This window comes from Aythya fuligula, chromosome 1 (assembly GCF_009819795.1).
Source record: "Aythya fuligula isolate bAytFul2 chromosome 1, bAytFul2.pri, whole genome shotgun sequence".
Lineage (NCBI taxonomy): Eukaryota > Metazoa > Chordata > Aves > Anseriformes > Anatidae > Aythya > Aythya fuligula.
In genome coordinates this window covers 74402891-74429739 of record NC_045559.1, presented here as the reverse complement: position 1 = coordinate 74429739, position 26849 = coordinate 74402891, and the positions used below count along the sequence as shown (strand labels likewise).

The following is a 26849-nucleotide window of genomic DNA, read 5'->3' as shown; positions in this document are numbered from 1 at the left end:
AATATTTTGGCATAAATTCAGGCAGCATGAAACCAAAATGCTATGTTTTTCAGGGAAGAGACTTGATTTTCCTTAAGAAAAATGTATTCATTTAAATATTTTATCCAAACGTGATGTTTTATACATTCAGGCAAGATAGTTATGTAGGATTACATTAATGCATTTAGCCTTGGCAAATGTTCAGTCTATTTGTAAATCCTGGAGTATTTCAGTGCTTAAATCTAAAATGTATTTGGTACATGGTAAAGTGCATGTTTAAGAAGACAAAGCAATATTATTAGGTTGTGCTTATTTTTTAAATTGAATAAATTAACAGTTATTTGTATGGATGAGAATTAGTTTAGAAAATCACACTCCTGATAATTCAAAATAAAATCAAATGTAATTCAAAATAAAATTAAGTCTTCATAAATAGAATACACAGTTACTCTAGTTTTGTGAGCTCAGGTAGGAAAATTTGAACAGGTAATTTAAAATCATACAATCGTCATTCAAACTAAGACTAGCTAAGAAAGTTTAAAAGTGGTAACTGCTTTAACTAAATATGGAATTAGATTTCATAGGCAAATGTGTAATTTTGGTGTTTTCTGAACTCATTGATCCATCTCTTTTTCTGGGTGCCAGGTCAGACTTTTGCATATAGTAGGTACAATATATTTATATTTATTATTATATTATATTCTTATATTTATTGTTTGAAGAAACTCCACAGAAGTGAATATAAGGGCACAGTTCCAAAAGACAAATTATTTATCATGTTTCTTACTTGCTGTGTCTATAAAATCCTTTTATGGCAGTTAAAACTAACAAGTACATTAGTGTTCTTTACTTATATCATAGTGAGAGAAACATGTATTTTACTTGTGTTTCAGAGCAATGGAAAAAAGCTAATTTGAAGAAAAAAAGTAAATTTCAGTGAAGAATGTTGTCATACTGTATTTGACAGGTCATTATAATGAGCAAAGAAGAATAATGATATTTATTTTAGCATGGTGAGAAATAACTTTGGGGATTTTTTTCTTTTTTTTTTTTCTAGTTCTGGTTAAAGTAATTATAATTACAGAGAAATAGAATGTCTTGTTTAAGTCACTGGATCTTTTCATGTACAAAACATAGCTCTGTGCCCTGCAGATCTGCAGTTAACAAATATGTTATATGTGATATGTGATATACATGAAGAGGCACTTCGCTTTGACGGGTGAAGCAGGTGATTCGAAGCAGAGGATAGGTCTTGTGTTTCTTTTCATTGAAGTCTGTAGGATTTTGAGACATACAGGTAATTGAGAACTATGCCTGCTGTTTTTGGTTATTTGGATGGGAAAAGTTCTGACTTCTGGTGAAAAGATACAGTCACAGGACTGAGTGTTACTGATTGTTACTGAGTGTTTGCAAATTTAGATTCACTAGCAGAAAACCATCTCAGATGTGTTTTAAAAAGATGATCCAAAGGCCTTAATAAGTCATGAAGATAATTTAACTTCTTTACCAGAGTCCTCTGAAGAGAGCTGAAACTGGAAGGCACGATGCTTAAATTCTTTTTCAATTAAAGATACACCATAAGCAAAGGTTTTTGAAAATGAGGGCCAGAGTACAGCGGCCTGTGTGCTCTAGTTACCAGGTGAAGATTGTGAAATCCATGGTAAGAGCAATTGTAGAGAGGCATTTTAAAGCTTTTATTCTGATATTTGATAAGCATGCACATCAATATACCTACATGTTGTGCCCTGAGAAGCAGATGGTGCAGTGTATTTTGTCATCTCAGGATACTCACAGAATGAACTGGTGAGTGCGTTCCACCTTTTATGTGGCGGTAAATCTGCGTTACAAAAGTCACCCTAACTTACACATTTATTTGCTCCTTAAAAGCAGAGATTTCTCAGTATGTGTGGCTATGAAGTGAGAGCTGCCCTTCAGTAGTGGTCTTTTCCAATTAGGTCTGAGGCACAAAGGCAGCCAGGCCTGTGTGTGTGCTGTGGATCGAGGACTTGAGGCTTGAAGGCTGTCACCCTGGCACATTTCACCAGAGCTAAACTGACATTTAGAAAAACTAACATTCTCAAATGCCATACTGCTTCTGCAGCTTAAGTGGGGTTAGCTTTCCAAGAACACTTTCTAGGTCCCTGTGTTTGTAAGGTAGAACTCTGTGAAGTTTGTAAAAGGGGTAGATACCTTAAAATGACACCACAAATGGTAAGATGGTAATTTAGATATCCTCAAGGAGTCTGATGTTTTTTAAAATATTGTTTAATTCCCATTGTCACTAATGCAGGTGTGTAACGCATTTGGTTTGTGGAAAGGAGCCTTATGGGTGCATATTTTGCTTCAATACATTGCAGTTTTATTTGTTTGCTTTTTAAATGCAATTGGTACAACAAATCATATTCATGTAGAAAGCCTAGTGATCCCATCAGTAGCAGTGTGCATGATTAACCTTAAAATCTACAAGTGTCTCCATGAACATTTGATTATGCTGCCTTCATTTCAAACTCTGCAAGTATGTTGAGAGCATTCAGATTTCTGCATTTGTTACATGAATCCAGACCGGTGTGCTAAGGGAAGATTTGGTGGTTCTGGTTTGCTAGGAGTTGCATTCAGTTTCAGAAAATGAAGAGAAGGAAGAAGAAAGTGTATCACTCTGGAAAAGCTTTTGGCTGCAGAGTGATTTGCTTAGCTCATCCTTTCCCACAGAATAATGCCTTTTTAGGATTATTTCAGTATTCATTTCCTGATGGCAGAGCTGAAGTTAGCAGCCTAATTCAATTGATTGGCTTCTGTCTGGAGTATGTGAAATGGATATTTTCAATGCAAATAAATAAATAAATTGTTTTTCAGCCTAGTTCTTATAATAAGTAATTGTTTTACTGGGTTCAGTATGTTCACTTAGCACTGGGCAGTCTATAACAATTTGTGTGGGTGGGGGTTAAAACAGAAGAATATTAATTTGTGATAATGAAGCCAAATACTTATAAGAATGTTCGGAATGACAATTGGGATCACTGCTGCTCAGTGGCACTTTGTTGTTGTTGTTTTTTTTTTTTTTTTTTTAATAAAGAGCCTACTTCTCTGTGTAAAGGATGATCTGACAGCTTATGAAGAACAGTGTATCATCAGTATGGGGGACAACCTGAACTCTTGATGAAGCTCTAGAAGGGGTTTCTGCTAACCGGTATCCAAGATTTTTAGTGGAAGGTGTCCCAGCCCGTGGCAGGGGTTTTGGACTAGAAGATCTTTAAGGTCTCTTCCAACCAAACCACTCTATCAATCTATGATTTGCACAAGAAGCAGGTGTGTGCCTACACAGTCTATCACAAACTCTCACACTCTTCTTTAAGGTATTTTACTGCTGTTGTCTCACTGGCTTTCCCTGAAAAAAATATGGCTTTGATGTTTTATAGCTGCACGGAGATGCTTTTTTTACTACTACATTTCATTTATTTATTGCCTTCCCAAATCCCAGCTTGTCAGGCTCTCTGAACAAAACATGTTTTCTGTAGCTGCCTCTTTGCCACTGACCTAGTACCAGCATTCTCTTCCTTCTTCATGACATCTCTGTTGTTGGTGCAAAACCTGTCAACTGCCCCTCCTCAGCTCTCCTGGTGGGATGTGCTGTAGCTATGTTGCGCTTCTTGACCTCCAGATTTTTTGTAACCTGGCAGAGGTAAAATTTTCTCTTTTAATTCATAACTTCTTTGTTATTATCATCGTTATAATTTTATCTTGGTTTCTAAATATTGTTTCAGTGACATCTGCTTGAGTCATGTTGTTTTCAAGTGTAAATTTGTATTTTCTGTTTCTGGAATAATTCTCAAGAAGTCTCAATATTGTTGTTTATAGGCTTGAGACAAAGGGTAGGTGAATGGAGGGAGAAGTGGGGTTGATGGAATAAGATATGGCAAGGGACAACGAACAAGAGAGTGAGCTGAAGGATGAAAGTAGAATGAAACAGAATCTGGGAGTGAAGACGTGAGATTAAAACAAAGCATTGGCTTGAAATTGAAGAAAAAAGAGAAAATAAGATGCATAAAAAGGCTGGAGAATTCATGTAAAAATAAACATGCCAGCTATACAAGAAGGCAGTGAGATGAAAATAACATAAATTGCAGGCTGAAAAACTCAGAAAATCTTAATACAATGATTTATGTGAAGACTTAATTCAGCAAAGGACTTAAATATATGTCTGAGTTGAAGCACCTGTCTAGTCCAGTAATTCCTGAGGAGAGATGGTGTAATCCATATAGTTTATGGCCTGATGCAAAACTTAGTGAAGGTGGTGGAGCAATGTCCACTATATACAGTGGTGTTTGGATCAGGGCTCTTGTGAACCTTTGAGCACATGCTGGAGAAGGCAGCAAAAAAATAATAGAGAACATTCCTGACACCAGTAAGAAGATGGCTTAGCTGATTTAATAGCTTTTTCTCAGTCTGTGATTCTAACAGCCAGGTTTGCGATATTTATTTTAGCATTCATGTTCTTGCAGTCAGTTTTACATTTCCCTGTGTTTCTCTGGCAGACATCCCACAGCTCCATAAGTCTGGGGGAAGAGGATGGTTAGCATGTTGTTGCTGTGGGGATTTGAGTCTTAGTGTTCTGTATTCGTAATGCTGGGCATATAATGTTAAAACTTGCATGCTATAAAAGCAGATAATTATTCCCTGCTACATTTTATACTCTGGTTTGGGAAAGGAAGACATTTCAGAATATTAGAAGAAAAAAAAGTTACAGTTTTTGAGACTATTGGAAATTGAAACAGAAAGAGAGGAGTAATGGGTTATCAGCCAAGCTGGAAAGAGACAGCTTGTTCTGTCGAACACCAATAATGTTTATAGTCAGCCAACCACTTATGCAGGAAAGAAACCCTAGACTGAAAGGTAAGGTTCAAAGACATCTGTGTATGTTTCTGACATGAGCTTGAATTAAGCTTGCTACTGAATTATGTTTATTGATTATGTGTGTTATAGTATCTGGTTTTTGTTTAGCACAAGGTATTCATGTGATTGCTAGTTATCTTATTTTCAGTGCAGTATCTGGCTCCTTTTTTCTTCCCCCTCCTGTGTTGGATACTTTTTATGTGTCCAGGGTTGACACAGGGGGACTGTCATTTGACAGAAGGCTCACCAGTACTGTGGTGGTTTTTTGTTTGTTTGTTTGTTTGTTTTTCTTTAAGTGAGATGTATCTTTCTATATCCTACATTTTATATGGTGGACTTCTAGGTGAATGTTTGTGGCTAGCATCCTCAAAGGCTGGCCTAAAGGTGTGATTCACATGATCTCCCATGTGTGAGGATAGATTCCCCGTTTAAAAGAAGTCTTGAGCACTAAATGCTGTATGAGTGCTGTACTTGCTGTGCTTTGTTTCTGTTTGCAAACAAAGTTGGAAAAAAATGTTCTTTTGAGTTAGTTTTGTTAAATGCTATTTTCCCCTTACCCAGAAAGAGGAAACAGAGATTGAGTGGACATCAGAGGTAGCTGAATGCATCTGCTGCTTGTGCAGTGGATTTGATGTATAACTTGAGAGTAGTCATGAAAGACAGGACCAGCAAGGAGGCTGACAAAAGCTGTGTCTTAGCTGCGGTAGGCACTGGGATCTTCCTAAGGCCAAAGGGAGATTCTAGGTCCCACCAGGCAGTGCCTTAATGCCTTTGCAGCTTCAGTTCAGCTGTGTGTAAAGTGGGCATAAGCCTTGGTTTATAAAACACAGGGTGTTTTTCAGGTAGTTTGAAATCCTCACATAGAGCCATGGAATCTTAAATTATTAATCATACTAGAGAATATTTCTAGAAGTCACCAGTTCTAATAGTTTCAAACACAAGTAGCTTCACTTGGAACAGTTTACCCCCTATAAAATCTCTGACCTTGCCCATTCAAACTTCTTTACAAACGCATCATGTAATACAGGAAGCTCCTCAGGGAGGGTTCTTCACATCTGCCATCATAATTTCTTATTTCCTAAGTGCAGCGATTTGTACTTGATTATTCTTACAAGAATTATGCCTCCCTTCCCTCCCCCTGCTCTGGCACATTTCGTTGTGCTGCTGCTTGTTCTGTAGCCTGAACAAATCATCTGAGAGTGTTTAAAATCCAAATTTTTATTTGCTGTTTTTCTACCATTTCCTTAACCACTCACTTCTAGGGGAGGGCATGAAGGAATTTGCTCTCATTCTCAGACTGTTTTCCTGTGGGTTGTTACTGACAGCGAGTTGTCGTTATATTACAGCCATTCACCAAGTAACAAAAATGAGCTGAATCTCTCATTCCAGCTTCCTAAGGACAAGATTTCCCAAAACAAAAATACAATACCACTTCTTGGAGCACTTAACATCTGTAGTAGTTAGGTGAAGAACTGAAGCCCAGATTTTTAAAGATGCTTAGGTGCTTGTCTCCCACTAGAACTGAATTAGACCTAAGTACCTATAAATAGCTTTAAAAAATTGAGTGAATACGAAGACCTTCCTTGTCCATCACTCTTGACAGTGGTCCCATCACACTGCATCACAGCAGATCAACAAGGTGACATAAAGAGTCCTGTTTTGCAGAAGATGCACATATCAATCGAATTGCTGCATTCTAGCACGGCTTTTCATGAAATACATCTTCTAAAGCAGATTCCTTACATTGCTAGATGCCCTTGCTTGCATGAAAGTAAATATTTAAGACAGACAACTTTTAAAAAGGACACAACATAATACTGTAAAAATACCCGCCTGTATTCCTGATAATCCATTTTTTATTAACACTGGAAAATAAAAATAAAATTCACGGTTAAATTACTTTCTGCTGTTTCTAGGGGATACTCTTTACATTCCAGTTGGCTTTACTTTTTTGTTCCTATATCCAGTTTCAGTGTCGTTGTTCTAGACTTGCATAACTTTCAGGGAAAATTTATTCCCTAACATAAAACCTGTATGGATTTTACCTTTTTTATATTTAATAATATTTAACTGTGTGTTAGCCTTTGAATCACTTTCTTTTACAGTGAATTCAGATTCTGGGGCTAGTGCTGTCTAAGAAGAGAATGTGTTTGAAGGGGGGGAGCCCTTCATATCTGTATCAGGAGGTTCTTCAGTGATACAACTAAACCAGAAGGATGTGCATGGAAGGCCCGGTTTGCTCGGTTCCTTGGGATATGATGAACAACCACCTGCAATGCATACCCTTACTAAATGGTGGAGATTTTCTGGAGAATTGATTAAACTGATTCTTTTTAAATAACTCACATTTTAGTAATGCACTGGCATGTATTAAATTTTGGGTTTGGGGTTTTCTTGAAGGAAGATGGGGAATAAACATTCAGCAATGCAATTGGGAAAAAAAAATGTGTTGACAAAACTTTATTATTTGACAAACCATTCTGAAGAGTGACTGCCTTGTGTTTTAGATCTGTATTAAATGTCTGAAATATTTGAGCAAGTTGCTCCCTGTATTTTTTTTGCAAGCTTACTTCCTCCACCCACTTCCCACCCCCAACTAAAGTATGTTCATCAAATTGCTGGCTTAGAAAGATTTGTAATTAGTTCTTTGAGCTGTGTGTCTTCCTCCCTCCATATCCTGCTTTTGATCTTCATCTCCTATTAAATAAAGCAAATCCCAAATAAATTAACTGTCAAACAGTTATGCTCCATCTCTTCAATCTGCTTCTAGGTTTTTCAGAGGCAAGTGCTGCATAGGTAAGGAGATGTCATGGTCTTCTTCCATCAATGTAGGAAGATAGCAGATATGATTGCCTGAAAAAGCAGACCTACCCTGTGCAAGCATGGCTTTCGCCCAGTCACACATTATGGCAGCTAGAAGGCATCAACATAGTAGACTCATAATTGAAGTGGACGAGTACAGCTCCAACCCCACACAGGCTTTCACGTTCTACAACATTAACCAGGGACGTTTCCAGCCCCCACATGTGCAAATGTAAGTATTACAGTTTTGTTACTGCTCTAGCACAGCCTTCTGAATTGTTATTGCCTTGTTGATGTGGTATTTGATGGACCAGTCAAAAAGAATGCAAAGAACACTGCTTTGCTGCCTTTCTAATAATAATTACTATAGTGATACAAAATCAGGCCATTTGGAAAATGTAAGTACTTTGTTAAAGGGTGGGAGACAGATCATTCCACTAGCATAACTTTAAGGCATAATAGTATTAAAAAAAAAAAAAAGAAATAAACAAAAAGCAGTGGTAATGAAATAAGAGATTGTACAAAGCTGATACTTTCTGCAATCGTAATAGTTGTTTGTTTGCATTGTGCACTTACTTATTGATGTAAATAGCTGTTGAAATACCAAGCCCATATCTGTACAACAGATATCGTTTGGTTAGTTATACTACAGCTGCATACAAAGAAAAAATGACATCAATAAGTAAAATGGTGTGGGCACCCATCCGACAACTTACTTTCATACCAATGTGCCGAAGATGCCAAGTGCTTAAAGAGTAATTAAAATAATGTGTTTGTTTCTGACTTCTTATATAATGACAGTATCAGTAAAATTAACTGCTCTAAATGATTTACTTGTAATGTAAGTGGAGAATTATAATTACGAAATGAAACCTGCCATAAAGTTTAAAGCCAGAAGGAAGAGAAAAACAGTAAAGCTATTACAAATAAATTAAGTATAAAATTCTATGGTAAAATATTTTTATAGGGAATAAAAATGTCTGCACCATTTTATTGTGTTTATTAAAGAGAAAAGCAGCCTTATCTTCAGCTGAGAAGACTGGTTTTCATTTTTTTTAAAGGAAACTTTTTTTTCTTTACCAAGACTGAATAAATAATCACCCCGCTCACATTTCTGGTATTTAAAATGAATTGATAAATTCCACACATAGAACATGATTTCTGCATTTGAAAAAAGTCAGCAGTTATGAGTGGCTGAATGGTGTGTGACTGTTTAGTGAATGCTTATATACATTCTTTGGCATAAGTTAGATACTGTGTTAAAAAAAATCTGGAGACTAGCATACAGCAGGATGGTGAGCAAACAGTCATTTTTTGGGGGACAGTATATTTGCTTATAGTCTGTGTTTGGGGCTTTTAGGTACTGTTGAAATGCAAACAGTAAAATGAGTCGTGTATTAGCACTGGGAAATATGTTTTGTTTACAGAGCTGGCAAATGGTAGCAAAAGTACAAATAAATGTGGGTTCAAAATACTTTGATAAATGAAAAAACACAAATGCAGGTTGCTTTATTTGTCAAAGCTTAGCCATTCTTTGTGCATATTCAGACAGTTCCTGGGCACTCATGAATTTGTTCACCAGTTCTAAAAGCTGAGTGTTTTTCACTGGGCTGAAAATGAGTTATTTATTAGTATATACTTTGAACTTAACAATACTTTGCTTAAATTTATAACCAGTAACAAATCATATTACCAGAGGGCTTAGAAAATCAACTGCATGATGGAAGTTCAGAACCTAAGCAAGTAGTTGAAAATAAGCTATCCTTAGAAAATTGTTCTTCAGAAGAATTTAGCAATCTCTTATGAATGATTAATACCATTGAAAAGGCTTGTGCAAATAGAAGAACAGGCTAAATCAATTGAAACATCTATCACAATCTGACCTGCTCGTTTCTTGGTACGGAAATTGTAAAGAATGTTTCTGAATGCCAGCAGGATTGCTTTTGCCTCCTATGACTGAATAGAAGAGTGACAAAGAAGGGAAAAGTATGTACAAAAAGTATAACAAAAGCACCTTTTATTCACATAATTATGGGTGAAATCTTAGCCCTGCTTTAGTCGATGCAAGTTTTGTCATTAACTTCAGAGAGGTGGGGGCTTTGCTCTGCATGTGTGGATAGCTCAAAAGAACTACATTGGTGATGTTACAGGCAATCACAGACTTCAGACCTGTTCATGTCTGAGCTTGTGTAAACTACTTGAACTGCACTTACTTTTTGTGCTCTTCTTCTGAATTCAATCTTAGAGCTCTTCCTTGGTCCTCAGTGCAGTTCTATATTGTGTTTAATTTTTTAGCATCCATAACATACTAAGAGCACTTTCCTAGTCCCATTTTAGTCCACCATTCCCATGCTTGTGAGATGACTGGGTTGCCAGTGATGAGAAGGGTGATAAATACTGACATTGTTTTCACATCCATCAGTTGTTCCTAGAAAGTTCCTGTCATGTTTCTTTGAGAAACTTTACTAAAGTCTAATGTAAAAACTAACCTTTATTACTGCTTTTTCTCTGAGTTTGTAACTTCATTTTTCAATTTCTCTTTACATTTACCTATTGCTTTGAAGAAAAACAAAAACATTTGCACAAAAATAATCAGATCTTTCTTCCTCTGCTCATGCTGCAAGCAGTGCATTGGGTGTTGGTATGACAGCTGCTGTGGCAATGTGTTACCCAAGAACATGGGGATCGAGCCTTCAGAAATGATTTCCAATGCAACTTAGATGCATTTGTGAAACTTGACTTATGTTTTTACCTATATATGTGTGTGCATATAACTTCAACATGAAAATCTGCATCTCTCTTTTTTTTTTTTTTTATTGATACCTCTTTCCCATTAATATTTTCTGGCCCACTGCACAGGCTCTGAAAGTTAAGCATACTTTAGCAACATGAAAATGCTGTCCATACCTCCCTCCTCCCCGTCCAAACTATAAGGAAAAGCATCAGTATTAGGTGCTGTGTGGGTTGCCATGGTAAGTCTCTTGTTTTTCCATTCAGCTCCAGAGAAGCAACAAGGGAAATGCATCCCTGACACCCAACTTGTGGCTGTGCTGTACTTTGAAAGATTTCAGAGGAAGAAACAGCAACTGCTTTAAAGACTACCCTATGGTGAAAAGTCACTAAGTGGTCTCTTAAATCAGTCTGTATCCGTGGTTTGTGCCAGGGTAGTATGCGTAATTTGAGCCAGGCTTACTGGTATGACCTGTAGCTCACTTTGCCAAGTGCTGGGCAGGGACAGCAATAATCAGAAGTTTGTTTACTGAACCAATGTTTAATCTTTTCAGCTTCAACGGCTGTAGCCAGGGTCAGCTCCCCTTCTTTCTTCTTCAGTTGTCCCAATTCATTTTGATGAGGAACTCTGTGAACTAAATGCAGCACCCTTCAAATAGCTTGTACCTTAAGACAACCCTCACTCACTCGTTTGAAACCCACCATCCTCCTTTTTTGGTACCATCCATGGTACCTCCACTCACCAACCATGGGGCTCCCTCTGTGCCATCTCTCATACCTGCAAAAACAGAAGCATTCTTTACATGCAGCTCCATTGTTTGAGGTTGGGACCTGCCATACCTACCACACCATCTAATTCTTTTCTCATCTTCCCTTCTCCATGGGTCTGTGACCCTCTCACAGCATACATACTCCCTCAGCCACGCACATAGTGTTTGCAGTTGGTGTGTCTCAGGGTCCAAACATTTCTCTCTTTTTCAGATGAGTTTCACAGTTTCCACTGTGTGCATACTTATGTGTACGACCAGCACATATGTACTGTTCATTGGGTATGATCACATGGGTATGAACAAATATACTGTGTTCATTAGGTATGATCTGATCACAGCTAATTTTACACGTTACCTCATATTTGGGTATTTTCTTCTCAGAAAATGTCACTTTAGAGAGAATGCTATAAGGTACTCATAATGGTTTCTCCAGTGTCCCTGTAAAGGAAAAAAAAACAACTCATGAATAGCTGATGCTTAGTATAATGGCTTAATTAAGAAAAAAAAAAAAACCACACACAAAAAAACACTCCTTCATCCTAAAAGGTGTAGGAAAAATAGTTACAAAATAATTTATTCATACCCTAGTTTTGTAGTTGTGTTGTAGAAAATGCTGATTTTTTTTGTTTTTTGTTTTTTGTTTTTAATATATAACATAATTTGAATGTTTTAGATTTTATTCACTTGTCTAGTGAAGTTTTCAGGAACACCTCAGTTTACCTGTCTATAAATTTAATAGAATTATTCTTTGACTTAGTGAAAAGACCGTGTGATTAAAGATGATTATCTTACATCTTTCAAGTAATAGTTTCCATTGAAAACTACCTGACCTACTGACTCAGGTAGTTTTCAATGGAAACTATTACTTGAAAGACCTACTGACTCACGAGTAATATTATTAATAAAAATCTCCTAACTTTTTTTGAGAGTTTATTTAGATAACAGTAAGATCCTGCATTGAAGCATAAGCAGCAAGGCATGTATTATATACTGTAACAATAAACAAAACAAAACTATTATTGTTTCTCCTTTCAAAATAAATGTTTTAAACATAAAATAATTCATAACATTTCTGTATACCTCTTTGGTTTCTAGTGACATAAATATGTCTTCTGCATCTCTGAATTTTTGATTTTATTTCACCAGAATTCCCTAATTGGAATAGCAGATATGGTTTACCTGCATATAGATACATTTACTTCTAAATATTGTAACAAAATATAGATTAAGGGTATAAAATTGAATGAGTTGGAAATAAGTATGACTGATGTTGCAGAGAGGTGTTCTCTGCTTTTCTCTCCTAAATCATAAGTCTCATCAAGTTGGGTCAGATCTTTTATTTTCCTCAGCTTAGAATAGCGAGATTGGGCTTTGAACAATGAAGCCTCAACCCTTACAGCGTCTGATTTCATTTAGTATAATTAAGCCCGGAAAGTTGCCACATTTGTCCTGACAATAGTCAGGCTTGAACGTAAATTTACAGTTGTTGTCAGGAGTGTTCTTATCTTGTTTTGCATTACCACACTGAAACATATCTCCAAAATGTATTAATTAAATTTGTTGGAATAATACAACTTGCAGAAAAAAGTTATAATTAAAAAAATGCATTTAAATATATTTGTGTTTCTAAAATAAATCTTTTCCCTGTGTACTGTGTAATCATATTTAAACAATGAAACAGGATAGCACAGTTCCTTTGAAACTGGCAATGCCTTTGATTTATTTGTATTTGTTTCAGAGTTGCTGCCATAGTTCAATCTCTTTTCCTTAATCTCTTTAAATTAATACAGCTACCCAACAAATACTGAAAATGTTGTGATGTGAACATCAAGAATTTTTACACCTCCTATTAGTGATAGGTTTGTTTTAATAAATCCCTTCCATCAGACATACCTAGAAGACTGTGTAGTCTTTTGTAAAGGTAAAAATTGGTATTAGAATTGCAAAGTAGACACTAAGAAGTTCGTAAGTACTTTATAACCTTGTTACGATGCATTTCCTGCAGGGTTGATCCAGTGCCCCATGATGCTCCCAAACCTCCGGGATATACTCGATTTGTCTGTATTTCTGATACTCACTCGAGAACTGATCCCATCCAAATGCCATATGGAGATGTGTTAATACATGCTGGTGATTTTACTGAGCTGGGACTTCCTAGTGAAGTAAAAAAATTCAACGAGTGGCTAGGTAGGTATTGAATTCTGTGTGGATTTGAAAGTAAATTTGTTTACTGAATGTATCTGCCCCTTCTGCATCCCAGTAAAAAACATTGTGCAGTCAGGAATGATTAATATTAATTTGTCTTTTACATTTGAATGGCAATGAGAAGGAATCACATATTTATTTATTTATTTATTTATTTTAACAAGTATTTTTGCATTTTTCCAACTGAGCAAATAAGATTTGTGAGACTATTCATCTGTTCTGCCTTCACACTCTGAAGTGTACATTAAGCAACTTTGTGGTGTTAGCAACAATTTAAGTCAGTAGGCCTTTAATGATTTACACAAAACCTCTTACATACATTGTTATGGCTTCACTTCCCTGAAAGAAAAAAAAAAAAAAAAAGTTGTTTTGACAGAAAACATTTGTCTGTTTGACCCCAGAGGCTCATAGTTTTTTTATCTGGGGCTCAGCTGCACCACAGTGATGAATTACAAACAAAGCAAAACGTGTGCCTGAGGTTGCTGTCTTGGATGTAGCAGACCAGATGTAGATGCCTTCTGTAGGCAACTGTTGGCATTGGTAACTGAAATTCTGTTCCACTGGGCAAGAAAGTGGTGATTTACATGTGCTTGTGGAGTGTTTTGTATGTGCTAAAAAAAATGTCAGTAAAAACTGGAAAGAATACACTGTATCCAGACAAAAACCCTGATCAGTATTGTTATCAAAAACAGGGTGAGAGGAAATGAAGGACTTGGGAAGAGTAAGGACAGAGTTTAAGAATAATGGAATAAAATCTGTTTTTATATTGGTTTTCTTTCCTTAAGTTAATGCATTTTGCATTTTCCCTGTCTTTTTTTTTTTTTTTTTTCATCCTGTTAACAGCATTCCACACTAGAAAGGCACAAAGCTGACAAACACATGTATGCTGAAATGGGGTATAAAAAAAAATTCACAATTTAAGCAAATATTTACTAGCCAATAATTATTAGTTAAGACTGATATTGACTTCAGCTTGGAAACCTAATAATATGCCCAACATGGAGCAACTGCATTGTTCTGTTGCACTCAGGGGCAGCCTATGGGAGTAGCACACTCTGCTCTCTCTGTCCCTCTGCTCTGTCTCTGTCCCCAAATAGAGCAGGTCTGCTGTACAACAGAAAGCAAATAATCCTATTTCATAGGTCTCTACCATGTATTATACTGAAAATAGCATAGGAAGATATACAAACCATATGGTTATCCATTCTAAAGTATATCCATTTTATTTATCTGCTAGTGTGGCAAAAAAAGTGCTTTGGGACATGCTAGCAAGCAAAGGTGGGGCTACACACATTACTCAGTGAACAGTTTTTGTCTTCCTAGTTCTCCATCTGCCTCCCTGCTGGTCACAGCTGTACAGTGTTCTGAAGAAGTCCTTAAACTGAAATCCTCTCAGTTTGGTCAAGAAATTTCCTAAGGCATTTCTGTGATGGTCTCTTAATCATTTTTATTCCAAACGAAGGCCTATTTTTCTGACTTTTCAAGGCATCCTTCCAATTCCGTGGTAGCATGCAGTTTGGGAAAAGGTGATCTGTGCAGTTTGGGATATATTTTTGCAAGAACATCTCTGAGATATCTTTGAGTTTAAGCAGCAAGAGATCTTTCTAGCTCATTAGCAATTAGAAAAAAATGGAAAATTTCACTGATTTTTTGAATTCTGAAAAATGCAATAGAAGAATAGTTTGGAGTCAATAAAGAGCTAGCATTTCAGCTAGCATTTAAAGCTTCGTTTCTGTTCAAAAGTGTAAGCTTTTTTTTTTTTTCAATTATGCTCAATAACATTTTAAAATGAAAACTTTAGCTATTAAACGAACAATTTATGAATTCACAAATACTTTCAATGTTTGCAAAAATCTGTAGTAAGTGGTAGAATGGTTAAAAGTGTTCTCTTTAAAAATAATTTTAAAATTTTTGCAGGTTACCCATTTTGCTGTGAAAGGTGCTAGTCCCTGACAGTTTGGATTTTTCTAGATAGCTGTTTCCAGTATTTGCTGTGATTTTCTAATTATAACTCCCACAGCTCTCCTTCTCCTTCTTCCTTGTGTGAGCATTTTACTAGTTTCTTGAGAAAGTAACTAAGAGACTGGCCAGGACTTTTACTTTCAGCCTCATTCTTATCAGTTGCCACCAAATTTACTTGTATTCTCCTTTATCCCATACTGCAGGGCTAGCTTTCCCACATAGTTATTTTGTTCTGTTTCACATATATGTCTTCTGCCATCACAGAATCACAGAATTTCTAGGTGGAAGAAACCTCAAGATTATCGAGTCCAACCTCTGACCTAACACTAACAATCCCCACTAAACCATATCCCTAAGCTCTACATCTAAACATCTTTTAAAGACCTCCAGGGATGGTGACTCCACCACTTCCCTGGGCAGCCCGTTCCAATGCCTAACAACTCTTTCGGTAAAGAAGTTCTTCCTAACGTCCAACCTAAAACTCCCCTGGTGCAACTTTAGCCCAAATCCCATTGTCCTGTCACCAGGCACGTGGGAGAACAGACCAACCCCCACCTCACTACAGCCTCCTTTAAGGTATCTGTAGAGAGCAATAAGGTCGCCCCTGAGCCTCCTCTTCTCCAGACTGAACAAGCCCAGCTCCCTCAGCCGCTCCTCGTAGCACTTGTTCTCCAGACCCCTCACCAGCTTCGTCGCCCTTCTCTGGACTCACTCAAGCACCTCGATGTCCTTCTTGTAGCGAGGGGCCCAAAACTGAACACAGTACTCGAGATGCGGCCTCACCAGAGCTGAGTACAGGGGGACGATCACTTCCCTAGCCCTGCTGGCCACACTGCTTCTTATGCAAGCCAGGATGCTGTTGGCCTTCTTGGCCATCTGAGCACACTGCTGGCTCATATTCAGCCAACTATCCACCAATACTCCCAGGTCCTTCTCTGTCAGGCAGCTTTCTAACCACTCATCTCCCAGCCTGTAGTGCTGCTTGGGTTTGTTGTGCCCCAGGTGCAGGACCCGGCACTTGGCCTTGTTGAACTTCATGCAGTTGACCTCAGCCCATCGGTGCAGCCTATCCAGATCCTCCTACAGAGCCTTCCTACCCTCAAGCAGATCGACACATGCACCTAACTTGGTGTCATCTGTGAACTTACTGAGGGTGTATTCAATGCCCTCATCCAGATCATCGATAAAGATATTAAGAGGACCAGCCCCAGTACAAGCCTGGGGAACACCACCAGTGACCGGCCTCCAACTGGATTTGACTCCATTCACCACGACTCTTTGCGCCCGGCTATCCAGCCAGTTTCTAACCCAATGAAGCGTGCGCCAGTCCAAGCCAAGAGCAGCCAGTTTCTTGAGGAGAATGCTGTAGGAAACTGTGTCAAAAGCCTTGCTGAAGTCAAGGTAGACCACATCCACAGCCTTTCCCTCATCCACCAAGCGCGTCACTTTGTCATAGAAGGAGATCAGGTTTGTCAAGCAGGACGAACCTTTCATAAACCCATGCTGACTGGGCCTGATCGCCTGCTTGCCCTGCAAGTGCCACGTTACGGCTCTCAAGATAATGTGCTCCATGAGCTTCCCTGGCACTGAGGTCAAACTGACAGGCCTATAGTTCCCCGGGTCTGCCCTCCAACCCTTCATGTGGGTGGGCGTCACATTTGCTAGCTGCCAGTCAACTGGGACCTCCCCCGATAGCCAGGACTGCTGATAAATGATGGAAAGCGGCTTGGCCAGCTTCTCTGCCAGTTCTCTCAGTACCCACGGGTGGATCCTATAGCTTTATTTATGCCTTGGAATAAAGAGTAGAATATTTTTATGCCTTCCCTCAGCTTCCTTTTAGGTACTAGATGCATTTCTTACTCTTCGATTAGACCATATCTTTAGTGTAGCATTTATTCCTCCCTTTCGGCTTCTGTGCTAGCATATACCCTTGGGTCTCTGCCACTCTGGTCTATCAGCATACTTCATCTATCAGGAGGCCTTTCAGCAAGTTCAGATTTTATCTTTCTGCTCTACATAAAATGTCTGTTGCTGTCTGATGCAAAGTATATTTTACATTAACATCATTAACTTCCGTGAATCTTACAGTTATATCAAGCACATGCTCAAGTGTTATGCTAATAGAGGCACGTTGGCTTGCTGAGTCATACCCTAAAATATGTTATCTCTTTTTTAGGGTAACTATTTGGGTACTCAGGAAGGCCAGATGATATTTCTCTGTAGCCCAGCATTGTCTTTGTCTGTCTTGTTTGCCCCTTAGTTCTTTTATACCTTTTATTCTCTCACTTCTTCAGCCCTCCACTGCATTTCATTTCAGTTCATTCTTCTCAGTAATCAGTTGTTTCTTCCCCTTTTCTTTTTCTGAAGTCTTCTTCCCACCTTTCCAGGGAGGGATTTGAGGTTTTACCAGGGCTAGCTTGATGCTCAACTGTAAGGAGGAGGTAAAGGGCTGGTGGTAACTGGATGTGGGTATTTTCTCAGCTTTAGATAGCTGGTCCAAAGACGTCCTGAGCTATGACGTTACTGTGTTTTTAATAAACATTTACAGATTTTTCTTCTCTGAGCTTTTTAACTGCCTTTTGAATCTGTGCAAATTTTTAATGCAGACATAATCTTGCGGCAGAGAGTTCAACAATGTAATACGAATTGTGTGAAGAACTCTGTATATTTTTAATTTATCATCCACTAGTTTCCTTTGGTATTTCCTAACACTGTAAGATGCAGGTGAACAATTCCATTCTTCATTCTGCTCCAGAATTTATAGGCTCTTTCCATATCTACCCTTCAGATATTTTTCAGGCTGAAGGCTGTTTAGAAGTCCTTAAATGCCTTTGATAATGTGTCTCTCTTTGTACATCTTCTTGTTCTTTATCCTTTTAAAAGGTGGAGAGACTATGGCTGCACATGTACTGATTATGACCTGTCGTAATGAAATTTCCTGTTTTGTTCTCTTTTCCTTTCTAATGTTATGGATTACTGTTTTCATTTTTGACAGTGACGGAACAATGAGATGGCTTTTTCATAAAACTGCCTGTTGTAACTCTGTAAACTTTTTGAATGGCAGTATCTATTTCATAATCAATCACTGTGTATCTACAACTGGGCTACTTATTCCAGTACTTACTGTTCAGCTTGAATTTATGTTCAGCTTCATCTGTTCTCTTACTGTCTAGTCATGAAGTACCATGACATAGTTTTGCAAGTCAGGTTTCCATTTTGCTACCCTTATTCAGGGTACCTTAGTAAAAGAAAGGGAAAGGGTATGAATATTCAGTTTACAGAGTTTGCCAATGGTGCTGACATGGTAGTTTCCTTCCCCTCTTTTTCCTGAATTGACCTTTCTGCTGTTTTTATATTTCTCCTTTTCCTTTCACTATATAGCTTATTTTCTGAATGTACTTTTCTTCCAGATTTGTAAGTCCATTTATTGGGAATCAGAAAAAATGAAGTACAAAGCATGTGTTATGGTAGGACTGGATGGGAAGCCATGAGGGGAGCGAAACTTTCTAGTGATGTTAAAAGGATGTGTTGTTTGAAGTTTTGAACATACCCTAGTTTTCTAGTATGTCCAGGAGATTTTAATAGCATCACTTTAAATAGCTGAAAATAATTCAAATGAACTGTTTTTAAATACACACTAGTACATAATCAAGGCTAGATGAGGTAGGATATATCATGCTTGCTATGCACTGTAGCTAACTTTGTGCTCATATTTGTCATTATTTTTGTTTTTGTTACTTATTCTTAACCTGCATATAAATCAAATGTACTGTAGGGCAAGTACAAAGCCAAATGTCCTGCTTTAGTGAACTCATCAAACAATGACTCCAAAACCGTCTGTTTTGTTTGTCCCATACTGTTGGCACTGGAAACTGTGTGCTTGGCTCAGTTGCTCCTCTAATTGCTCACGACTGTAATATCATTTCCAAATTTTATATGCTCTAGGACCCACTGTCACTTTGAGATTGTGGGTAACTTTCCTGGAAATTTAACTAAATAGCTGGTGTGTGATATACACTCCAACACATACTTTTATATTCTCTCTGAGAATTATCTTCTGTGTATGGATTGAAAAGATTACTTAAACTAACACATTTTATAATATTTGTTGTTTCAGTGTGTTTGCTTGACATTTTTCAATGTCAAATATACTCTTCTTATTTGAAATTCAAGTTCAGGCTAAACTTGAAAAAAAAAAAAAGAAGGTAGCTTTGGATTGTAGTGGAAAACAGTAATTAGCTCTTCAGACTATCTTCCTGAAAATATTAATCTTACTTGAGTATCATACATACACACTCACAAATTTGATTAAATTATTTGACTTGCACTTCAGGAATTGACCTGGGCAGATTCAGCTCAAAAGATAACATTTTTCTCTCAGACTGAACAAATGTTTTTTAGATTGAAAATGCCTGCCCAACTTTAGTAACTAGCACTAGTAGAATCACCTGCTTCTATTATTACACTGGAGAACAGAATCAGCTAATTTTAGTCAATAAGCATTATCCCTATTTTTAAGTTCTTGATGAAGAGTAAAAAATAATCAAAAAAGTCCAAAACACTAGACTTAGTTTTACTTTTGCTGTTGTGATAAATCTTGTGAAATAGTGGTAGTTATATATTTTCCTCTCTTAACAGGTATTTTATATTTTTAGGTTCAATAATACTCACATATAAAACAGATTAAAATTATGTTGAAGAAGAAAGAATATCAGCTTCAGAGCAGCAAAAAATATTAGAATTTATAAATTGTAGTCATGCCATTTTGACCATCGGTAATTATACTATTTTTATGTTAATGCAGAAACCCCTTGAAAGGAGTATTTAAGCACTAATTATCTACTTACAAAAGAATGGCTCTGGAAATGCAGTGAAAAACATTGAGCTGTGTAGGGATTTAGAACAGATGTCATTTTTAAAAGACTGGGCATACTAAAAAAAGTGTTGGTTTTTATTGCATTCTTAAATGTATTATGGCTCAGATCCGTTTCTACATCTAAGGCTCAGACAGTATGGTGCAGAAAGCAGAAAAGTGCACTGCAACACACTCTTCCATTATTTTTCCAGTTCTGGGGATTTAATGTATTCTGAAGACTTTTGAGCATTAAACTAGCAGCCAGGAGTCTCAAGAAATATTTAAGCTGCATGCCTGTACTGGGAAGATGAGCCAGAGCAACTGCTTTCCAGATATGCTTCCCATGCTAGTGATGAGAAGCTGTAGGAGCTCTGGGAGTGGTAGTTGCTAAAGGACTTTTCCTTCATTCCATTGTTCCAAGTACATTTATGCCTTTTATTTTTTTTTTCTTCACTTTGTACTTGCATTGAGGTTGCTGCTTTCCACTGATACAGCAGATCGTAGCCAGCCTGCAAGATTCTGAGCCTCTGGGATGGCTCATGTAAAAATGGCTTGTGTTTTCAATAAATATTGATATGTCTGAACTCCCCAGTTTAAGCAAGTGAGTAAATTTATCCAGCCTTATTCTGGACCAGCAGACAAGTGTAGCTTTAGGACAGTGAGACCCAGAAGTGAACAGAACAGCCAGGGAAGTGAAAGGTCTGGAATATAATTCTGCAAACTCGGATTGCCTCTGGCTGAGATATTTGCAGGAGCCTGAGGAAGACAGGCAACCAAATTCTATTTAGTCCTCTTCAGATTTGACAGCCTCTTCATTGTTCCCCCTTGTAAAATTGTGAGAATGATGCTTGATCCACCTACCACATGAATGTGTTGGAGGATTAATGATTCTCAGCACAGCACTTTGAACACCTATTAACAAGCACTGTCTGCAAACATTAAACATTGTTATTAGTGCTGTGCACCTCATACAGTGATAGGACACACAGTTCTTTGTAGTCTTCCCTTGCAGAAGGTGATAACTGGGAGATACTAAATTACCTCTGTGGGATCTGAAGATCTGAACAGGAATCTGAATCAGGGTGTAGAGAGATCCATGTAGGAAGTCTAAAGTATTTTTGTTATTTTTTAACATAGTTCTCTATTTCCTTTGCTTTCATTGTTCCCAGATACATGTTGTAAACCAAAACTAGAATACTCTAAAGGGCAAAAAAACCCATTGTAGAAATTTATTTCCTCAGAAAGGTTTATTATTTAATACTATAACTTTTGAGAAAATAGCAGAAGAAAATATGTATGAAAATGAACCCAATGGTTTATATAGTTGGGGACTCTCAAAACATTGATTGCCATAATCTAAGGGGGCATATCAAAGGAAGGCTGAGGCAAACCTTACAGCTGTGCAATTTTTTTGACATCTGTTACTGACCACTAGTGGATGGAAGATACAGAGCTACATAATCTTGTGATGAGACTCACTGCAGCTACTCTCATGGTGTTGTTTGCAGTATTCATAGGGTTGGGTCTGTGTCATTACTAGGTTACTAAATAAACTAGGCTAGAAGAAAGCCATATTCCCTTTAGAAGTAATTTTGGCCAATTATTATGCATGTGTGTTTGTATAAAACAGAGTATATCAAATAATTTAAGTTGGACTATTAGCTGTTTGTTTGTTCGTTTACCTTTATCTACTTAGTTAAAGAAATTCTGGTTTGCAAATGTGAGCAATATTATGAGTTTGTTGTTTTAGTGTTTGATACAATTACTGGCTTTCACAATGCAAGAGTGTCTTGATCTGCAGGTTATAGATGATTTAGGAAGGAGTGTTCATTTACAATATTATTCCAGATTACACACCATACAATAAGTATGTTAATGTGAATTTCCCAGACGTCAGCCCCAGTGTTTAAACACAGAACTGTCAAAGAGATGCTAAAAAAAGCAATCCGAGACAGTTATGCAGTCTTTTTACTGTATCACTCACTGCTGCATTCTAAAAGGTTGAAATGAGAGGGAGAAAGCATTAAGTGGGCACTTATATGTTTGTCACTGCTTTTAATGAATACTAAAAATTCTGCTCAGTACAATACTGGGAGAGAAGCAAAGCACATCTGCTTGTACAAGTTGGCATTTATCTCTGTGAGCTGTAAGTTGATAACAATTGTAAACTGCAAAGGAGGTCACTGGTTGGTAAAGATGCCTAACCTCTTTGTACAAGAGGAGTCTGGAGTATAAACATCATGCATTTGCTTTTGAATTATTTGCAGTCTTTATCTAATTTAGGAAGGAGAAGGCTTGCTGATAGAATGGGATGAACCTTTAAGCACATAGAAATCTACTTTGAATGAACTCTCATGCAGAGAAATAGTAAACAGAGACATCGCTCAGTGCTTTGCATTATGCAGTTTGTAGTTCAAGTGACAGTCCCCCAGCATTTCAAATTATTTTGTAAAAATTATGTTCACTATAAAAGGACCTGTGGTAGTTTAGAAGTTAAGAATTGCTGTAATAATTTTCTAATTGGTGTATAAAACCACAAAAAATTAGATGTTCAGTTGATTTTCTTAATTGGTAATCTACAGTAATGAGAGGAATAAACAAAGATGTTACTAGCGAAACAAATACACATATATGTTCTCATACACATTATATTACCAGAGCTATTATCAGATTCTTGTATTAACCAAACAAAGGCTAAGAATATGTCTGAGGAGTGCTTGCTACAACTGACAAAAGCCCTATATATATAGTTAAAAAGTTGTTAAGGTGATAACATCTTTTGGCTATATATGTAAGTATGATACCCTAGGCTTTTCAATAGTAAAATAATCTCAAAAAAATAAAAATTACATTGGTTTAGAAGGTTTGGGGCAGATTTTTGTCTGTGTGATGAACTGTTCTGGAAGCAGAATCACTGCTGCTAAACTTCCTAGATTTTGTCTTGCAGACCTTCTGTGGGATCTTAGGTATATCCTAAGAGTTGTCATCCCTTTGAAGCCTCATGTTCAGAATGGAAATTAATCTACTAGGCTCTTACTTTTGGGAAACTCAAGGGAACATAATTACCTTTGAGGCCTCTACTACTTTGCCTATTGTAGTAAATGACTTTTGAATCTGTTGGGCAGGATATTGAGAGATGAGGGTACAGAAGTGTAAGACACCATGCTTCTATACCATTACAAGTTTTGTATTGATAAAAGGGTAAGAAAAATATACCCTTTTCTAAAACTGCTGAATTAAGTGCAAGAGAATGTGTCTCCAGCATTTTTCTGCATACAAATGAAGATTGCAGAAACAAAATGAGAGGGAAAAATGAGGCAAAAGATATGAAGAACTATGTAGCAGAGCAGGAAAAGGAAGGAAAAAAATCCTCTTAACCCATGTTAAGATAATGGCTGGAAGACTAAATTGTTGTTTGGAGCCCCATTCCAAACTGGCAGAAGGCAAATGCTGGATGTGTCCTGAAAGAGAAAGCCCTGAAGCCCAGGACTGAATTGGAGCCAGTGTGTTTCTGACAGAATTTTAATGTGCAAACATTTCTGTTGATTCCAATTCCAAATAGGATTAAGTGGCTAGAGGTTGATTATGGAGGAAGATATTTTTATTTTGTTCAAGTTAGGCTTTCCAGGAGAGGAAAAAAATGAATTTTTCCTTAGAAGTGAAATTTTTATTCACTCTAAAATATTTTTAAATGACATTTTGTTTCATTTTGTTTCCTTTGTAATTCCAGAATCATTACATGAATTTCCTAATATATCCCATTCCATTGAAGTGGTATTTTAATTATTTTAATATGGAAGGTTATTCAAATAAAATTTTTCAACCAGGTCTAGTTGTAGTTCATCACCAGGTTACAGAGTTACTTTAGCAGAAGCGTCTCAGATGTGAAGAACAGGGAGATTCCCAGTCTTCAGCAAAAATTATTGTCATTATTTGGCTAGTCAAAATAAGAAATCAGGATAAAAATGTAGCTTTCTCCCAAATTCCCCAAATTCAAAACTTAACTTTTGTTGTTGTTTGTTTGAAAATACATCTTTGACTCCCATAGCATATGTTCTTTAATGTATTTCTTGACACTTCTGAAGGGCAGATCTATTTCTTGCATGTTTGCTGCCTTAATTTTACGGGAGAATTAATTTTGTTCTGGATATGTGCACAGAATTCCTGTGACAGATAAATTCTCTTTAATATCTTTGTATACGCAGAGCTTCTATATTAAAACTGAGTTTGCTACCTGCCCACCAGGAAGACCATATGCTAGCATCAAATGTTAATTGGTTATCAGCTGGGTATTAGTCCTGCTCATCTGCTAAATGGGTAGTACAAGAAACTTATACTGAAGTTAATGGAACATACTCTCTAGTCCTGTTAAATAGCTTTTCTACCATAGATTTGTTCTGTTAGAATCACTACACAAAATGAGTATTTAATTTGTTTCAGCATTACAGGCTCTTTAAAATTCTTTTTCATTTTCCAGTGTGAACTTGGAGACACAAAAGATAGACGGGACTTGTGGAGGTCATCAAGTCCATCCTCCTGTTCAAAGCATCTGTAGTTACAGTAGACTGCTCAGAGCCTTGTCCAGTTTAATTCTGAACATCTCCAAGGATGGAAATTTCACAGCTGCTCTGGGCACGTCTTCTACACTTTGACCATCCTAATGGTATTTTTTTTTCCTTAAATTGAGTTAAGGAAGTGGATTTAAGGAAAACAACTCAGTAGTTTTGTTGAATGAGGTTACTCCATCCTAGGTGCAGGTCTTTGCATTCACTTTTGATAAAGTTTGATGTTTCTGTCAGCCCATTTTTCCAGCTTTTGGATATTCATTACTATAGCAGACCTGCCTTTCTCTTTGTTGGCAGATCCATGCCCCTAATTTTGTGTTGTCTGCAAATGTGCTGAAAATGCACTCCATCTGATCATCCAGGCTGTTAGTAAAGATGGAGAACAGCATTGGTCTCAGAATTATTGGCTGAGGATAACTATAGTGACTGACTGCCAGCTGGACTTTGTACCATTGATTCTGGCCCTTTGAACCCAGTGATCCAGGCAGTATTCAGCCATCCATATCTCACCAATTTAGCCATAAGGATGCTATGAGAGAGTGTCAAGGGCTTTGCTGAAGTCCCAGTGAACAAAATCCAATGCTCTCCCTTATTAATGGAGCCAATCATGTCCTCTGAGAAAGCAATTGTGTTAGTCAGCATGATTTGCCTGTGTTAAATCGATGATGGATATTCCTGCTAACCTTAATGTGCTTAGAAAATGACTTTGTGGGTGATTTGTTCAATAATTTTCCCAGACCTGATGTGAGGCCTGCTGGCTGGTAATTCCTCAGATTCCTCTTCTTGCCCTTCTTGAGGATGGGTGGTTCATCTGCCTTTTTCTAGATATTGGAAACTTATGTGATACCCCTGATTTTTCGAAGATGATAGACAGCCTGTGTTCATCTATTGCAACACTTCAGCTGCAAGCTTTCCCACTATGGCTCCATAGCCTCAGAGATGTCACAGCTCTCCACCGTGTGTGGAATTCTCCTTCCTCCTGGTAGTACTCTATGTTGTGTGTCTGCATATAGGTACCTGAGAAGAACCACAGTCAGGCTGCTTTCACAAGGGCAATGTGAGACCCTTCACCATCCTGTGCTGCTTCCTCACTGCCTCGAGCTGCCCCCAGCTGCCCCAGCATCCCAGCTGCTTCCTCACTGCCCCCATGCCTTTGCTTCATGGTATGACAACCCTTTCCCCAGCACACCTACTTTGAAACCCTTCCTACTGCATTCCTACTGAACCTTTTGGCAAGGACACTACTGACTAAGTTTGCCGAGGGAATACCACCCCTGCACAATAGCCTTTGTTCTTCAGAAAGGGCGCTGTGTGTTTTTTTTAAAAAGGTGATTTCAGCACCTGCTGCACAACCAGATACTGACTATGGGATGCACCCCCTTCCACCTGAGCTGTTGAACCCCTAACTGGGAGGATTGAGGTACCACTGGGGCTCCATCCGCTTCACCCCTGGGCTGTTAGTCACTCTTAATGCATTCAGGTTCATTATAATGGTGTCATTACAATGAACTACATGGCTGAGTGTTAGGGAAACTTTATATTTAACATATGACTATTTTGGAAAGAAAAAGGAAAACAGCTTAGCAAATGAAAATGCTACTCAGTGCTCAGGCTTGTTTTTATGGAGTTTGCAAATGGAAGACAAAGGGACCCCTCTGCACTGTAGCCCTTGGTAGGAATCATTCTTGCCAAAGCCAGGAAAACCTTCACGAGTGGAAATTCAATATTCTCAGCTCAGTTTATTGAAAAAAGGACAGGAAATGTTCCTGATGTCATTTCAACCCATCTTGCCATTAGCATCTACGAGCAGGTGTGGGAATAAACTGGTCAACGTAGAAGTGTTTGAATGATCTCTGATCAAGAGCTACTTGCACAGAAGATAGTAGATGGAAAAGTGGTTGTTCTCAAGTTATGGGCACGTGTAGAAACTCAGGCTGTAGAACAGCTGTTGGGCTGTGTGCTCTTGGAGAGGTCTTGGTCCTAGCCAAGAACCAAACCAGGACTAGAAATTGTGCCATAGTCTATGCCTAGAGTTGGAAACCTATATATTTGTTTTGGAAGGACATGCTAGAATAAGAAAATACAAAATAA

At 37.6% G+C, this 26849-nt stretch overlaps 1 protein-coding gene across 4 annotated transcripts in view; it reads left to right on the top strand.

Moving 5' to 3' along the window:
• The window catches only part of MPPED1 (metallophosphoesterase domain containing 1), a 66055-nt gene that overhangs the window by 6756 nt on the left and 32450 nt on the right, over positions 1 to 26849 (top strand). For 3 of the 4 annotated variants that reach the window (XM_032204539.1, XM_032204532.1, XM_032204548.1), the window contains exons 2-3: positions 7640 to 7903; positions 13177 to 13358. In XM_032204539.1, the coding sequence (XP_032060430.1) occupies positions 7752 to 7903; positions 13177 to 13358 (334 nt within the window). In that variant the 5' untranslated portion in view covers positions 7640 to 7751. The remainder of the gene's footprint in view (positions 1 to 7639; positions 7904 to 13176; positions 13359 to 26849) is intronic. The other variant, XM_032204556.1, reaches the window with a different exon arrangement.